Source organism: Pogonomyrmex barbatus, unplaced genomic scaffold, assembly GCF_055798465.1.
Source record: "Pogonomyrmex barbatus isolate J1 unplaced genomic scaffold, ASM5579846v1 scaffold11, whole genome shotgun sequence".
Lineage (NCBI taxonomy): Eukaryota > Metazoa > Arthropoda > Insecta > Hymenoptera > Formicidae > Pogonomyrmex > Pogonomyrmex barbatus.
The window spans coordinates 7,839,941-7,857,341 of NW_028297107.1; the positions used below are offsets into that span (position 1 = coordinate 7,839,941).

Sequence of the window (17,401 nt, forward strand, 5' to 3'; positions counted from 1 at the left end):
ACTGCAACTTAACCAACGTGAAACTCTATCTGAACTCGGAATGTTATCCGTACGACGATATGCATCTTGATTTCGACAAAAATAGATGGTCCGTGTTGTATGAAACGTACGCGCGTTTCTGCAAGGGTTACTACGGATACGAGTATCTCGAGCCGAGTCTCACCGTCACGTCTTTTCTACATAACGGTCCATTCGTAATCATCGATTGTTCTCGAGAAAACGAATCGGTCAAGAGCGCAACCGTGGACGTGAGATTGGAATTTGAGACTAAGGAGAACGTACCGATGAATACCACCGCGTACTGTCTCATTATACACGATCGCGTGGTTCACTACAATCCGTTGACCAATGTTGTACGCAAGATCACCTAAGAGCATCGCTGGCACATGAGAGAGAGAGAGAGAGAGAGAGATATACAATAAAATCTACGATACATCGAAATCGACCGCAGTCTCGAAAAAGTGCTCGTCATGGTCGTGCCAACGTTCGTAGACCTGCAAGGTTTTCTCGTTGGAGGACAATTTGTTGTAAAGGAGTTTGCCGCTCTCAGAAAACGACCGTTCTCTCTCACTATATTTTCGCAAGCCCTATACCATGGCATTTCCTCGCAAGTGCCGACAAGTCTCGCGCACGTTGGGTGATACGTCATCACCATAGACTACGATGGGACGACGGAACGATTCCATACAGCAAAGCTAAGAGTTTGATTACAAAGGTTGTGCATGGAACGGAAGAAGACGACGCCGACGACGACGACGACGAACGACGATGACAGCGATGCTGTCGTATATGTCAAGGGACACGAAAAACGACAATGGCTGTGGTATTTGCTTCTGGACGATGAGCGCGTGTACATCGAGACTCTGGATGCTGATTACGAAAACGTAGATTTTCTAAACAATCTGGATGCTGATAATACTATGCGATGCGGATATCTCTATACTAATTGCGCATTACAAAATGTATTCAAATTATTTAATTGGTGGTCAGATAACCATGAATAAAATAAATATGATATACGAATTACGTTTTTTATTTCTTTCCCATGCGTTGATAATTCTAACGATCGACCGCTTCTTATCATATAACGCCGAGAAGTTTATCCTGCCGGGATGACTCGCGCGCGTCGAGCAGGAATGTAGGTCAGTGTGTCGGGCATGGACATGATAAAGAAATTGAATCACGATTTAAAAAAGTGAAAAATTTTTTTAAAAATGTTATTATTAATATATTAATTTTGTTATTAATATTTTAATGAATATTTTTAAGAAAAATTAATATCAGGTGAAGTGGATTAAATATAATATGCAAAAAACATGTATTTCTTTCATTTCTTTCTTCCCCACCATAAAATAATTAGAACAATAATATTCTCCATAAGAGAGAGAGCCGCAACGGAAAAGATAATACGAGAGAGATATTTATTTTTTACTCGGCGGCGGCGGCGGCGGTGGCGGCGGCGGCGGCGGCGGCGGCGACCCCCCTCTGACGTCATGTCCACGCTTCCAATTCGTTATTTATCTTTTGGTAATTATTTATCACGGTGCTCTGAAGGCATCAATCGTCGACGCTGTTTACATTCAATGGGTCGCCCAACACGCGCCGTCCCCCCCTCCCCCCGCCCCGGAGCTCCTCGGTTGCGCGCCGTTCCCCCCGCACACCCGCACCCCCCTCAACGCTTCTGGGTTAGAACCCGCCTAGTATACCTACTGGGAAGAAAACGCGAAGATTGAGAGGACTCAATATTCAAAACGAGAAGATTCTCGTATCGTTCAGGTCGGATCGATATTTCGGAAGCGGACAGATCGGATAATCGGACGGGTCTGATTTCTTTTATTGAAATTCGCTGGGTTTATACTCATATTTTTGCGCTACGTGTCAACGCGTGATTTGTTAAAAATTGTTTAGCAAAACAGCTGTCATGCCGTCGGCGCGGGATAGATCAGCGGCGCGCGTGCATCGCTCGGTCGTGTTCGGGGATGTTCGGGCGGTGTGGGCTGCATAGCGAGCGTTTAGTAACGGAACATTTACATATGCTCCGTTACAGATTTATTTTTATATTTTGGGCTTTCGCAGTATTGCGGAATGATGTAGATTTGTCTTCCAGATTAGTGTCACATTTTTTTATGAATTTGTTTTCGATGTTTTGTGAAGATTTCTGTTCACTTCCTCAAATTAATCATTGTTAAATCGTATTATACCTTGAGCAATTGAACTGGAATGTTCACGAAACGTTAGAAACAAATTTGTCAAAGACCCGACACTAAGCCGATAAATTTCCAGTAGTCCTCAACACTGCGGAAGCTAAAAATATAAAAATAAATTCATAATCGTTTGATAATCGTATGTTAATCATAATCGAATACAACTAGTTCAACTTTATGATAATAGGGTAATCGTATTAGATGCCTTTGAGAAATCAGGAAGATAAATCTCCAACATTTGTCGACATCGCAGAAAAATATAAAAATATATTCATAACCATAATATGGTAATCGTAATCAAATGCAAATAATGCAACTATGGAGTCGGAAAATCGATCGATAAAATAAAAAAGTTCACAAAATATCGGAAACAAATTTGTGAAAAACACGACACTAACAAGGAGATGGCATTAATTGTGAAATTCTAAATGGGATGAACCATAGTCTATTCGAAGGAGGGGGGGGGTTGGATACTAACACAGTAAAATGGTTTATGTGAATAGGCTTTGGTTTTTGAGAAAATTGCAAATAAAGTTAGGCGCCAGATCAGTTGTGTAATAAGAACTGGAACCGTGCGTCAGTAAATAGAAAAGCGCCGTAGCTGAGCACTTCTCATGTGAACACCGTGATATATGGACGTGCGCAGAGTTTTAATATTGCAAGTTTTTCTTTTTCTTGTCGTAAATTCAAGTTGCTCGAACGATATAATCCGTTACGTGGGATTTCTCTCCCAGCTTCAGAGGCAGGAGATAAGTTTTTTTTTAAAGAGTGATTTTAGCATTAAAATGCAAGATGTCCTAATCTCAAACAACAAATTAAAAAGTTTATTTTCTGAAATATCCCCAAAGAAATACATATCCGGATCTGCAATTACAGAACGCAAAGAAATATATAAGTTATTATTAAGAAAAAATCTTGCAACTAACATGAAATAAGCGAAAAAGCCAAAGTTAACACCTAAACCTAATATAGATAGAAGGCGCTAAAAAAAAAGTATCAAGTAATATTTCGTCTAGCCAAACTACAGCATTAGTTGCTTCACAAGAAATGACAGAATCTGAACACTTTAAAAACTTTATGGAACAAGTGGACAATATGAAAACCAAAAGTATAAACAAGAAGCTTCGCAGAATTCTGACAATTTACTAATAGGATGTCATCAAATATTGAATCGTACAACAAATTCAGTTTCCTTGACAGTGAGCAATACAGAGAAATGGAAATGAATTCGGATAACGAACCAACTTATCCTTCATTCAAAAACGGAAGAAAAAAAAACGCAGGAATACGGAAAAATTCTCCATCAAGGATCATCGGTAACAAAAACTAAAAAAATTAGAACAATATCAATTTAGAACAATATACAATTCAAACCCAAATTCACAAATAATATCAGATATTAAGAAAAAGCCGCCTATAACATATTCCAGCAAAATCCAAAAGACACGTTAAAGCTTAAGGAAACAATAAGTAATGTTTATTTCTACATAAAAATAATTAACGAATTTAAACATACGCTACACATTGATAATATAAATAATTATAACAAAATAAAAAAGCAACTCATAGAAACAAACACAAATTTTTACTCGTTCACACCAAAAGAACAAAAAAATCTAATCTCTCGTTCTTGCTCAAAGGTCCATATATTAAAGAAAACGAGATTTTTTTCTGAACTTCAAAACTTAAACCTAGAAGATCTTAAATTTTTAAAATTAAAAAGATTCACAATAAAGAGATCCATCCAGGAACAGCACAATATCAATCTTCATCGTGCAACTCACTCACAACGATAAACCAGGATTGAACTAGATCAAATATATCGCACACCACGTAATACATTGAAAGAAAAACTGAGAAAAACTAAGAAGAAAGGAAATCATCCAATGTAAAAGATGCCAACGACTAGATCAAACTGTAATCTTAAATACAGATGCGTTAAATGTAAAGAGAACCACGAACCAGGCAAATAAGAAGGGAGGGTGTGCGTCACGGCGGGGCCCGACCACGAACCAGTCGTGAAAACTCGTAATTATTTTGCGAAAAAATACTACCTCAGCCAGGAATCGAACCTGGATCTCCTGCTTACCGGGCAGGCATCTTATCCTTTCGACTACCGAGGCATGTGATATTTATCGCAAATAACGTGTTTAGAATAACACGTCAACAATACAATGATACATATATATATATATATATATATATTACAATATATATATATACATGTATTCTTTCGAATCCCCACGACCGGTACTCCAGAAAGATGATGGTCCTATTCTCTCGATGTAATGCAAACACAGATAGTAATAGTCCATATTGTATTAATTGTAACAGCCTATCCAGCTTCATATAGAGACTGCCTCACTTATTGAAATTGAGAATAGAATTTCAGAGAAATTAAATAGAACTAAGCTAATTAGGGAAAAGAAAATAGATCAAATCAACAAATACGTTAACCCGTTACGTTCTTTTGCAGAGGATACCAGGTCATAATCCGAGCAAACACAAATCGCACATTTAATTGTAATTCAATTATAATTCATCTGCATCCATCAGAACTGGACAGCATCCAACATATCAGTTTACAATACAAATTCACTACGATTTGATAAAAGAGATTCAAAGCTGGAAGATATATCAAGCCAAAATAGATAGATGCAAGGTTAAGTTATTGAATTAATCAATTTAAGACTAGATATTATTATGAATTTATTAGAGAAAATAATAACTCAAAATAATTCTTAATGGACGATAAAGCTAAAAACAGGCACTACGTCTTAAATCATCTTAAAATTTTATTCATTAACGTAAATTCTCTAGTTAGGTACTTAGTAACTACAAGAGAATAGCTTTTTAAATTTAATAAAAAAAAAATCCAAATATAATCGCTCTAAGTGAAAGTAAATCACAAATTAACTAAATCACAAACATACTCTATACTTAAAATTATATCTATATTCGTAACGATAGAATAGGTGGAATTAATGGTGGGGGAGGGAATTGCTATTATTATTAAAAAAGGAATTAAATTTAACACAATAAATATTGGCAATAGTAACAAAATACTAGAAAAATCGATCATAACCATTAAACTAAAATTAGGTAAAATGTTATTTGTAATTGCGATGTATGCTAGAAAGGGAAAACAATAAGATTTTATATCCGAACTAAAAAAATCTTTTCGAACAACTAAATCTAGATCATATAAATAATTATTATATAATAGTCGGAGATATTAACGCGAAATACAATTAGGCTAATCTTAATAACAACGAAAGAGGAATAACATTAATGAATTGGCTTAAAGATAACGACTTTGATTTTAAAATTAAACTATACCGTATAGATACTCCTTCATACCCAAAATATAATTCGTCGATCTAATACTTGCTGATTTCAGATTAAAACTCAATGATAAATCTCGTATTACAAACTATTCCATTTGAAAGTGATCGTTTGGCAATTTTTTGCAGGGTATGTATGGATGAATAATAAGGAATTAGAAATTAATCATTCAGACCACAACTTATATTTCAACTTGATAAAGCCAATTGCAAAACATACCAAAAAGTATTAGCAAAAAAATGTAAAGCTAAATTTACCCAACAATAGAAATCTACATATAGGAATGAATAATAACATAGAAACTGATGAATAACACAGAAATTGATGAAACTTTAACCAAAATAAAAAATAATATACTACACTCTATGGAACTAATTATCTCTAAAATTAAAAATCAAAATTAAACTGATAAATATTACAATCCCATAAATCAAAAAATTACAAAAGGTTAAAAACTTTATACAGATATACAGATATAAGAAAAAACATCTATTCCCTAACAGAGAACTCATTGTACTTAAAAAAATTCTGAACAATATAAAAGTAGATCTCAAACATGAGATTTCTAGATCGATGAACGAATACTGGGAAAACAGAATAAAGAAAATTAATCTGACACAGCTCACGTATTTTCTGAAATTAATAAAATTTATAGAAATAAAAGCCAATTCGAAATACTTACTCTAAAAATCTCAGACAAGAACAATAAGCTAATTCAAGAAGCAAATATAAACATTATTAGATAAATATTATTAGATATCCCTTAAACTTACCTATTAGATATCCCTTGTGACAACTCAGGTAACTTACACATCCAAAATATGAAACAGAAATATATTAGATGCTTACTTCACTCTTATTAACGATCAAAATCAATCTAGTAACAATAAACTAAAACTAAACTAAACTCAATAATTAAGAGAGAAGTCAATATCATTAAAAATGAGACTTTATTTGACCAAATTAATTATAATACAATCACTCAATTTCATGATTATAATACAGCTCTCCTTCAGAGTTACAAATATTCCTATCTTTACCGATAGGACAGCACTTGCAAAAAAATTTAAAAAATTAAATAATAAGAAATCTTTCGATTCGAAATTACTTTGTAATTTTCGATTCGAAATTACTTTGTCATGATTTAATTCCAAACATAGTCTTAAAACACTGGCTATTTATAATAATCTATTATCTTGCTATTTTATTTAACAACTCCTTAAACAATACGTATTTCCCGCAAAAATGGAAGGAAGCAAGAACTATAGCAATTCTCAAAAAAGATAAAGATCAATCCTTCCCATCTAGCTATAGATCCATCAGCTTATTGCCAAAATTTGGGAAAATTTTTGAAGTGATTATTAACGATACGATTAATGTCTGTTTACAAATAAGATCATTCCTGATACCCAATATGATTTTTGGGCGCGTCATTCCACAATACATGCAATAAATAGGATAGTATCAGACATACAGTGAGCATTAAATGATAATAAATGTATGGAGGCCTGTCTAGTCGATCTTGAAAAAACATTTGACATGATATGACTAGAAGGTCTAATTTTTAAAAATTAAAAATGAAAAAATTCCCTCGCGCAATGATAAAATTCATCTGAAACATGATTAGTGATAGAACTTTTTTTATTTATCATAATAGTGAGAAATCTTCAAAAATGCATAAAATTCATAATGGATTATAGCAAGATATTATTAATTCACCGATCCTTTTTAATATTTATACTTGTGACGTATTAATTGTTTGCCGCTCAATACCGCTTGTTCTCTGATAGCTTATGCAGACGATCTTATAGTCTACACTACAGATAGGAAACCACTGATAATTCAACGAACTTTACAATTCGCTGTAGAAAAGTTTGGATATTATCATGCATGGAAACTAAAAGTAAATACGAACAAATGTGAAACGATCCTTTTTAGACCTTCGATTAGAAATGCAAAGTATCCCATCCCACAACAATAAATTATTTGAACTAAAAGAAAATTCTGCTAGTAATAATGAAATTCAACAAAAAAATCAAGTTGAATATCTCGGAATTCTACTAGACAATAGACCGCTTTATCACACTCATGTAGAATCTCAACTTCACAAAGCCAAAAAGGGCTTTTATGAGTCACAGTCGATTTTTCTATTCGAGAGTCCTGAATAGTGAAGTTAAATTGATTTGTTACCAATTGCTAATTAGACCAATTTTAACATACGGATGCCAAATCTAGTTCAATGTCAATGCTTCTCTTATGGAACGAATCAAGATTTTCAAAAGAAAATGTTTGCGAGCGTATCTTGGCAGATATCATTCTCAGGAATCTAACTATAAAAAATATTTAAGTAATAAAACCATATATGAGTTAGCTAACATTCTTAAGATTGACAATTTTATAATCAAATTAATTCGAAATTACTTTGTTCAGAGATCAAAAATTTACGAAAATAACATGATATTCTCGTTAGCATTTCCTGATTTTTAGTACATAAAAAGAACACTAGAAATCAGATCATATTCCCCCCGAAGCATTCTTATATTTGGATAAAATTGCAAATGGTTTCATATAAGATAGTCACAATGTTCCGATAATTTATCATATTGCTAGACATAAAGGTAATAAGCGCTTCACTTTTCCGATTAATATTGGATTCCGAGCTTAGTTTTATCAAATCTGAGACATCTGTGCGAGATAGTTTACTATTCGAGTGTAATTGTCCTCTCAAGCTTTTTAAGCTTGACATAAAAACATTTCTCAGGGATGAGAGTGATGTTGAAAAGTGTTGCCGCCGCGGTCCGACCTGCATCCATCGAAACAACAGGGCCATCATCTCTCTGGAATACCGGTCGTGGGGATTTGAGAGTATACATGTATATATATATATATATATGTATATATGTATATATGTATATATATATATGTGTATATATATTAGGTGTACAAAAAAGTTCTGAGCTTTTTCTTGTAAAATTCAATCTTTATTCAAAAACAAACAAAAAAATATTAATCAGCGAAATATTCCCCGTTTGCATCAACGACCTTTTGCCATCTTTCGGGTAGCTTGCAAATTCTTTGACGTAGAAGCTCACCGGCTTCGAAGCGATAAAGTCAATGCATTTTCGTATCTCTTCAAATCTCACGAAATGTGTATCAGCCAAATGATGCTGCAGCGACCGGAATAGGTAGTAATCAGAAGGCGCCATGTCTGGGCTATACGCCGCATGCGGGAGAAGTTCCCAGCCTAACGAAAAGATATAATCCTGAGTCGCTTTCGCAACATGTAGTCGAGCATTGTCATGAAGCAAGATCACTTTACGACATCCTTGACCAGTAAATGATCTCTTTTCTTCTAATGCATCGCTCAAATTGGTCAATTGTTGTTGGTAGCGGTCTGCCGTGATTGTTTCATCCGGTTTGTAACAACTCGTAATACAACACATTTTTCCAATCCCACCAGATACAGAGCAAAACCTTCTTGGCGTGGATATTGGGCTTTGGCGTCGATGTTCAAAGTTGACCAGGGTCAATCCATGATTTTCTACGTTTAGGGTTATTATAAAGAATCCACTTTTCATCGCCTCTAATGATTTTGTGCAGAAAATCTTTTTTCCGGAATTTTGAAAGCAAAGTGAGTGCAGTGTCACGCCGACGATTTTTGTTGTCTTCGGATCATTCATGCGGAACCCATCTGCCTTCCTTCTGAACTTTTCCCATCGTATGTAAACGTACGGAAATGATTTGCTGCGTAACGCCAAGCTGTTCTGCAAGCTCTTTTTCAGTTTACGCAGAGTTTATATCCAGTAGTGCTTGAAATTCGTCTGTTTCAATTTTTTGAGGGCGTCCAGCACACGATTCATCTTCAAGACTGAAATCTCCTTGGCGAAATTTTTGATTACCATCTATGTAGTATGATTTACAGCGTTCTCTCCATATGCAGCACAAATCATTGCAATGGCTTCAGCAGCAATTTTCTTCAGATGAAACGCGAAGTGGATGGACAATATGCTCTTTTGTTATTGTCATCGTGAACACTACTGATTTTTGAGGTTATGTGCATCAAACGCCAAACTGTATGGCATTTTAGAAGGCCAAATGTCAACGCTTTAAAACCACAAAAGGGTGGCAAGATATATAAAATTTAAATTGTTATTCGGTTGTATGAAATCTAAAGCTCAGAACTTTTTTGTACACCTAATATATATGTATATATGTATATGTGTATATGTATATGTATATGTAGTGTATGTATATATGTATATGTGTATGTATGTATGTATATGTGTATCATTGAATTGTTGATGTGTTATTCTAAACACATTATTTGCGACAAATATCATCATATACCTCTAGTAGTCGAAAGGATAAAATATCTGCCCGGTAAGCAGGAGATCCAGATTTGATTCCTGGCTGAGGTGATATTTTTCACAAAATAATTTCGGATTTTTACGACTGGTTCGTGATTACGCCCCGTCGTGGCACACGCCTCTGCTTCTTATCTTCTTTTTATAAAATTAAGATCACCAAATATAATTATAAAGATAATAAATTGGATAGTATAATCAATGCGATGGCACTGCGATTCCGAAAGTAGATAGCTGTAATAAGAAAAATTACTGGTGGCTTAATATTAATCCTTTCATTTCATTTTTTTATCCCACCAAGCTCAAAAAGTCAACCTCGCTGTAATAGTTAATATCATTCAGGATAGATTATTTCACATTTTATCTCGTTATTTTTGTTATAATATGTTTTGTTTTATACATATTCTATCCTCCGTTTTATTTTACATAAGTAACCATAAACTAGGTGATGTTTTTTTTTGTCTTCTATAAGTCTTTTTCATTAGTAACCTATTTTTCCCATTATCTTTTGATGCGTCGTATCATAATAAATTTTTCTTACTATAATAATATTAAAACTTTAATTATGTTCACAGCCACGAGTGCTCTAGGAAGCCGTCTTAGCCTTTAACTAGATGATAAGTAATTTATAAATGTTATTCTTGTTTATGGAATACTTTTGATATTGTTCTATTAATACAATAAATAATCTTAAAAAAGAAAAAAACACTGTAGCTAAGCAGCCTGAGGTACGCGAGTTTGAGTCCCCGTAGTGTCACATTTTTTTTTAAGTAAATGTTATATTTTTTAATACAATTAATCTTTCTTTAATATATCTTTTTCTTGTAAGCTAAAATATTAATTGTTGCACAATTTTCGTTATAAATAATAATAAATAACAAGAGTAAAAAATTTTAATTATTTATTATAAAATTATGTGTGACATTGCCGTACAATTATTTTTTTATGAAAGATTGACATTGCCGTGTAATTTTGTGATGAAGATTAATGTAGAAACATTTAAAATGTTTATTATACATAGAAAACGGTTACGCGTCCGATCGATTCGGTTCGCAGGATAACGTCAGTCGAGTTGTCAGGATTTCGGACAAAAATAAAATATAAAAGTGTTGAATTTTAATATGTACACTTATATATATTTATCAATTCGAAACTATTTACAACTGCTGACTGGTGATTACAAATTTCGTTTTACTATTTACAATATATACAATATCTACAGATAGTTAACAAGAGTTTAGACTTTAAATCCTGGAATTGTATTCGTCGTTCTACGAAAGAGTTCGCGTATTCCAGGAATCGTTACAATAGCCTCGACTCTACCGAATTTCAAGAAGCTGAGACAAGCCAAGATGACACCTGCTACAACGAGACTTTATCTTGCAATCCTGAAGGAAATGTTCGCTAAGAACGTGCCAAGAACTTGATGGCAAAACCATCATGCAAACCAACGAGAAGCTCAAAGCAACTCATGCCTACTTCATATGGAACTTGTTTCTGGAGTGTGAGGACTGCTACAACGAGGTTGCCGATTACATAGCCGAAAAACCATGTTGGCTCGTTAAGAACCGCACGCATTCCATTCAACGGCGTCGCCCGAGTAAATCTGTCTGATTCTATTCGATCGTCATCACATCTGCCGAGGATCAATTTTTCTTCGATGGGAAAGTTTTCGCGATAGATTTAAATCGATGATATATAACGATCCGAGTTTGTCAAACGTTGAGCGCATGCATTATTTATGTTCGTGTAAAAGGGGATGCAAGTAATGGTCTTAATCATCTCGCGATTATTAACGCAAGTTTTGATGTGGAATATTCTCGTTTCTCATTATGATAATAAACGCCGTCTTATTATGTTTCACTTGCAAACACTTTTGAATTTACCGTCGCTTGCTTCAGAATCATCAACGAACTTCTCGATCAAATCAATACAGTGATTCAAGCTCTCAAGAATCTCGATCGTCGAATGTTAGGATGATTTCCTTATTTTTCTCATCGCGCAAAAACTCAACAAGTCTTCTCGTAAGATTTGGGAACTCAAGTTAGGCGATACCGCGGAATATTCAAGCTATAATGAGCTTGATCAATTCCACGATTTTCACATTCGTGCGATATCACTGGTTAATTCAAAGGATAAACCATCTGATCCTTTGAAAAGAAAAACTTTTGCCTCACATTCCGCGTCCACGCCATCGCTCTCGTGCCCGCTCTGTAAGTCGAATCATCTATCGTATCAATGTTTTACGTTTTTGAAGCAGATTCCATCCAACGTTTCGATTTCATTAAGCGAACCAAGCGCTGTCTGAATTGTCTCAGTTTGTCGAAGCATTTTGTGAAGGATTGTTCGAGTTTTCGCGCGTGTCAAGAATGCAGCAAACGACATCACACATTGTTACATTGTTTTGAGGCTACCGTTAGATCTGCCGAATCAAAGCAAGCATCCGTGTCTGCAGCAACATCTAATATGGGAAATCATAGCGAAGCTATGCATCTAAGCGATCGCATCATATTTAGTGTTGAAGACTGTCGTGTCAAACTCCAAACAAAATCTTGCTCGCAACCGCTCGCATTCGCGTGCATTCTCATTCCGTTTTGTTACCGTGCGCGCACTTCTCGATCAGGGTTCTGTTTCAACTCTGATTACCGAATCTCTTATTCAGTGTTTGCGAAATCTAAGCGTTCCATTTTGGTATTGGCGAGACGCAATCAATTGTATGTTATGCAGCGCAAATTACAATTACCTCCGCGTCGCGCGATGGTCTCGCCTATTCAACGACCGCGCTTATTCTCCGCTCGTTAACCAAGTATATTCCCAAGTATATTTCTGGATTAATAATTAAGTACCGCGCCTACATGGAAGCACATTGCCGGATTCAAATTAGCGGATAGTGATCCTATGAGTTCGGATCCGATTGACGTCATCATTGGTGCCAATTTATTCGATCAGCTCGTTCTCGATGGTGTTCGTCGAGGTTCACCAAGTGAATCTCCCAAAATACCATTCTCGGATGGATTATTTCCAATCGCATCATCCTCTACAAGTGAGTCGACTTCCGTGCCGGCACATCTTGGAATCATTGTAGAGACTCTTGATTTTGATCTTCGTCGTTTTTTGGAAGAGGAGATTTCTCAAACGATTCATCACAGTTCTAAAGAGCGTCAATGTGAGAAATATTTCCGCACAACTCATTCTCACACATTTCAGGGACATTACATTACAGTAGATTATCGTTTAAAAACGGTCCACCAATTTCGTAGTTTTGTATTTTCCATTCTCAGAATTGGATTGTGTCGAATTGCGTAGTGAGGTTTGGTAACTTCCCCCCTCACAACCAACGGAGCTGGAAATTGCCAGAGGAGTGCGGAAACTTTTTTCTGCAATTCCAGAATTAAATTTTGAGGTAGTTTGGTTATTTCCATTCTCAGAATTTTTTGGATTATTTAAATTTTTGGACGAAGTTTGGTAACTTCCCTCTCCAAGGATTTTGGAATAGATTGATATCTCAGCGGAGGTTTGGTAACTTCCTTCTCGTTGAATATCTAAATTAAAATTTTTATATTTATTTCCTTTTATTTTATTTTTATTTTTGTTCTTGATTCCTGGATTTTTGCTTATTTCAGCTTCCTTAATAGTAAGGCTTTCAAGCCTTTTATGATTCATATGTATAATTTCGTCTTCCATTATTTTTATTTTTTCGTTTTCATTTTCAGTAAATAATTCATCATTTTTATTATTTATAATTTAGTCCTCTTCTTTATTTACTCTATAGTATTTATTATTATCTTGCAATTCTCCTTTAAGACTAACATTATCGGTCTCAAATTCTTCCGGATATAAATTTGCTTGTGGGACTTGGTTAGGGAGCTCATGAGAGAGTGGACGTGGAAAACGTGAGTGTGTGATTTAGATTAGAGATTCGAGTAGAATAAGTTGGCGGAGGAAGGTAGGGAAGTGAATGCGAGAAGAGGGGGATTGGAGGAGGTAGGGAGATTGGAGGGAGAGTGGAGGAGGAAAGTTTAGAAGAGATACAAAGAGATTTAGGAGAGCGTAGAGCGTTAAGGTTATGGCACCGGGAAAGGTGAGCGTGGCCGGTAAGGTAGGAAGCAAAGAATTGAGGCAGAGAAAGTTACTGACGGAGGACAGTGCGAGTGGAAAAAAAGTAACCTTTAAGATGACAGGGGCAGGAGAGGAGAAATCGGGGGAATGGAAAAACGAATGGTTGGAATTTAGGGGAGAATGGCTAAAAGAGGTGAAAGAGTTAAGGGAGGAGGTGAAGAAATTGCGAGAGATGGTGGAAAGAGATAAGAATAGGGAAAGCGAATGGGAGGAAAGATTTAGAGATATGGGGGAAAGATTAGGCAATGTAGAGAGGCAGATTGCAGGGATAAGAGAGACGATGAGTGGGGGGGAAGGGGATGGGGAAAATTCTCGAAGCGGAGGAAGTGGGAGAACGCGAGGAAGTGGATAGTAGGCTTAGTGAAAGAGAGGTTAACAAAGTGAGAAAATGGGTAACAGAGAAAGAGAGAGAGGAAAGGCGCAATAATATTGTGATTAAAGGTTTAGGGGGTAAGATAAGAGAAGTGGAAGAGAATAAAATAGTATGGGTAGAGAATTTCATAGAGAAAGAATTAGGAATAGAATGTAAGATAAAAATGTGTAGGATTAATAAGGCAGTTGTAATAGCAAAGGTAGAGGGGGAGGAGAAGAAATGGGAAATTATGACAAATAAAAGCAAGCTAAGAGGGGGAAGGATATATATAGAAAATGATTTATCATGGGAAGAGAGGAAGATACAGGAAAGGATACAGAGATATAAAAGGGAACAAAGAGAAAAGGGGTTAGAGATAAAGATAGGGACAGGGAGGATTAAAATAGGAAATGTCTGGAGAAGCTGGGGCGAGATAGAAGAGGAAATAGAGAGAGATAGGAGCGGGGAGAGAGAGGAAGGGGGGGAAAGTAGGAGAAGTGGAACGAGTACAAATTTCGACTAAGCCAAGGAAGGGAGGAGGAAGATGAAGCAGAAGGGGGAAAAGTAAGAAATAAGAGGTTAATGTTTTGGAATATAGCAGGAATATGGAGACAGGATATAGAATTTTGGAAATTTGTAGGAGGGATGGAGTATGTGTGTTTAATTGAGACGTGGGTAGAAGAAAAGGGGTGGGAGAAAATTAAGAGCAGATTACCGACTACGCACAGGTGGGGATGTAGTTTTGCAAGGAGGGTAAAAAAGAAAGGCAGGGCAATGGGGGGATTTATTGTGGGAGTAAGAAAAGATTGGAAAGGGGATAATGTAGAACTAAAATGGAAGGAGGAAGATGGGGTTGTTGTATCGAAAATCAAGGGGAGGGAAGGGGAAAGAGATTATGTATTAGTAGCAGTCTATGCCACGAGAAATTGGGAGGCGATAAGGGAAGTAATAGAAAGGGTGGTAGAAGAGAATAAAGAGGAGTATATAGTAATAGGGGGGGATTTTAATGCAAGAATTGGTTTAGAGGGAGGAAATGACGAGGAGGGATGGAGTGTCGTAAGAAAAAGTAAGGATAAGGTAGTTAACAGTAGAGGCAGAGATTTAGTAGATTTAGTTGGGGAAATAGGCGGCAATATCATGAATGGGACAAAGATAGGAGACGGGGAAGGCGAATACACTTACATAGGAGAGAGGGGCAGCTCCACGATCGATTATGTAATAGCGAATGATTACTGTATGGACGTTGTAAGTAGCTTTAAGGTAATAGGGCGGACGGACTCAGACCACATGCCCCTGGTACTGGAATTAAAGGAAGAGGAAGGAAGAGAGAAGAACGCAGGAGGGGAAGAGAGGAGTGAAGAAGAGGAATGGAGATATAGATGGAAGGAGGAGGACATCAAATTATATAAGGAAAGGACAGAAGGGGAAGAAGACGAAGAGGTGATAAGCGAAGTTTCAGTAGAAGAAAAATGGGGGGCGGTAAAGGAGTTGGTGAAGGACGCAATGATAAGAGTAAGAATAAAAAGAAGAAAGAAGAAACTAGGTTACAAGGAATGGTGGGACAGGAGTTGCACGAGGAAGAAGAGGATAGTACATAGATTATACAAAGGATAGAGGATAGGAAAGTCGAGTAGGGAAAGATTCTTGGAAGAAAGGAGAAGTTTCAAAGAGCATGTGGAGGAGAAGAAGAGGAAGTGGAAGGAGAAAGAAGAAAAGGAACTAAGAAATTTAAAAAATGAGACTGAGGTGTGGAAGGTAATTAACAAGAAAAGAGGGAAAAGTAACTGGGTGGAAAATTCTATAAGTAAAGAAAGTTGGAATGAGTACTTTAGAAAATTGCTTGGAGGAGAGGAAGTAGAGGAAAAAAGGGAAAGCGAAAAGGGGAAGATAGAGGAGGAGGAACAAGTAGAAAGGGAACTGAAGACAGAGGAGATAGCGGAGGCAGTAAAGAAGCTGAAGAAAGGAAAGGCAGCAGGGATAGACGGTATTCCTATGGAAGCGTGGAAGTACGGAGAGGGGAAGGTGAAGAGGAGGTTAGCAGACCTGCTGACGTGTATATGGAAAGGAGGCGGAATACCAGAGGATTGGAGAAAAAGCGTCATAGCAACGATTTATAAGAAAGGAGACACGGAGAAAATGGAGAACTGTAGAGGGATATCGTTGCTTTGCACAGCGTACAAGATCTACGCGGAGATGTTGAGGAAAAGGTTGGAGGATGAGGTCGAGCATGGGACCCTAGTGCCCGAGAGCCAAGGTGGCTTTAGGAAGGGTAGGGGGACCATGGATAATATTTTTATGCTAAGTCATCTGATGCAGAGAGAGAGGAAAGCAGAAGAAAAAAGAAAGAAAGTGTATGCCTTTTTTGCAGATTTGAGCTCGGCCTTTGACAATGTGAATAGAAAGGAGCTATGGGAGATACTGGAGAGGAAAAATATCAATGAGACACTAATACAGAGGATGAAGGAAATTTATGAAGATACGAGAGCAGCAATTAGGACGAAGGATGGTCTATCGGAAGAATTCAAGACGAAGGGAGTGAGACAGAGGTGTGTACTGAGTCCGACGCTGTTTAATTTGTACATTGCGGATCTAGATAAGCGTTTAGAAAAGAGGGGAACAGGCGGAATAAAACTAGGGAAAAGCAGAGTGTGGTCGTTGGCATACGCAGATGATTTGGTGTTGTTAGCAAAAAATAGGGAGGCTATCGTGGATATGATGGGGACTTTAGGAGGATTTTTAAGAGAAAGGAAACTAAAATTAAATACTGGTAAGTCGAAGATGTTGGTTTTCAATAAAGAGGGGAGGGAAAAGAAAATGAAATGGGAATGGGGGAAAAGCGAGATCGAGGAAGTGCAGACTTTCAAGTATCTTGGCTTTAACTTTAATAGGCAAGGGACTTACGACTTTCATATAAAGGAACTAAAGAGAAAAGGAAGGATAGCGGCAAACATGGTATGGGGATTAGGAGAAAGAATTTGTAGGGATGATTTTATAAGGAGATGGATGATGTTCAGGTA

The 17,401-nt window shown here is 36.5% G+C and overlaps 1 protein-coding gene and 1 non-coding gene across 2 annotated transcripts; one reads left to right on the forward strand and one right to left on the reverse strand.

The window, feature by feature from the left end:
* Positions 1–4,255: 4,255 nt before the first annotated feature.
* Positions 4,256–4,327, reverse strand: TRNAT-GGU (transfer RNA threonine (anticodon GGU)). Its single transcript has one exon. It is a non-coding gene; the product is annotated as a tRNA-Thr (tRNA).
* A 7,026-nt stretch (positions 4,328–11,353) lies between these two features.
* On the forward strand, positions 11,354–13,327 carry LOC148937782 (uncharacterized). The gene is made up of 4 exons (XM_089071203.1): positions 11,354–11,465; positions 11,531–11,678; positions 11,984–12,126; positions 12,174–13,327. The coding sequence occupies exons 1-4, from the start codon at positions 11,354–11,356 to the stop codon at positions 12,713–12,715; spliced, it is 945 nt and encodes a 314-aa protein (XP_088927329.1). The 3' UTR covers positions 12,716–13,327.
* The last annotated feature ends 4,074 nt before the right edge of the window (positions 13,328–17,401 follow it).

Coding starts and splice junctions, on each gene's coding strand:
- LOC148937782 (XM_089071203.1), top strand. CDS start 11,354: ATGCAAACCAACGAGAAGCTCAAAGCAACTCATGCCTACTTCATATGG. Junction 11,466..11,530: donor TTACATAGCCGAAAAACCAT/GTTGGCTCGTTA, acceptor TCTGTCTGATTC/TATTCGATCGTCATCACATC. Junction 12,127..12,173: donor ATCGCTCTCGTGCCCGCTCT/GTAAGTCGAATC, acceptor TTTTTGAAGCAG/ATTCCATCCAACGTTTCGAT.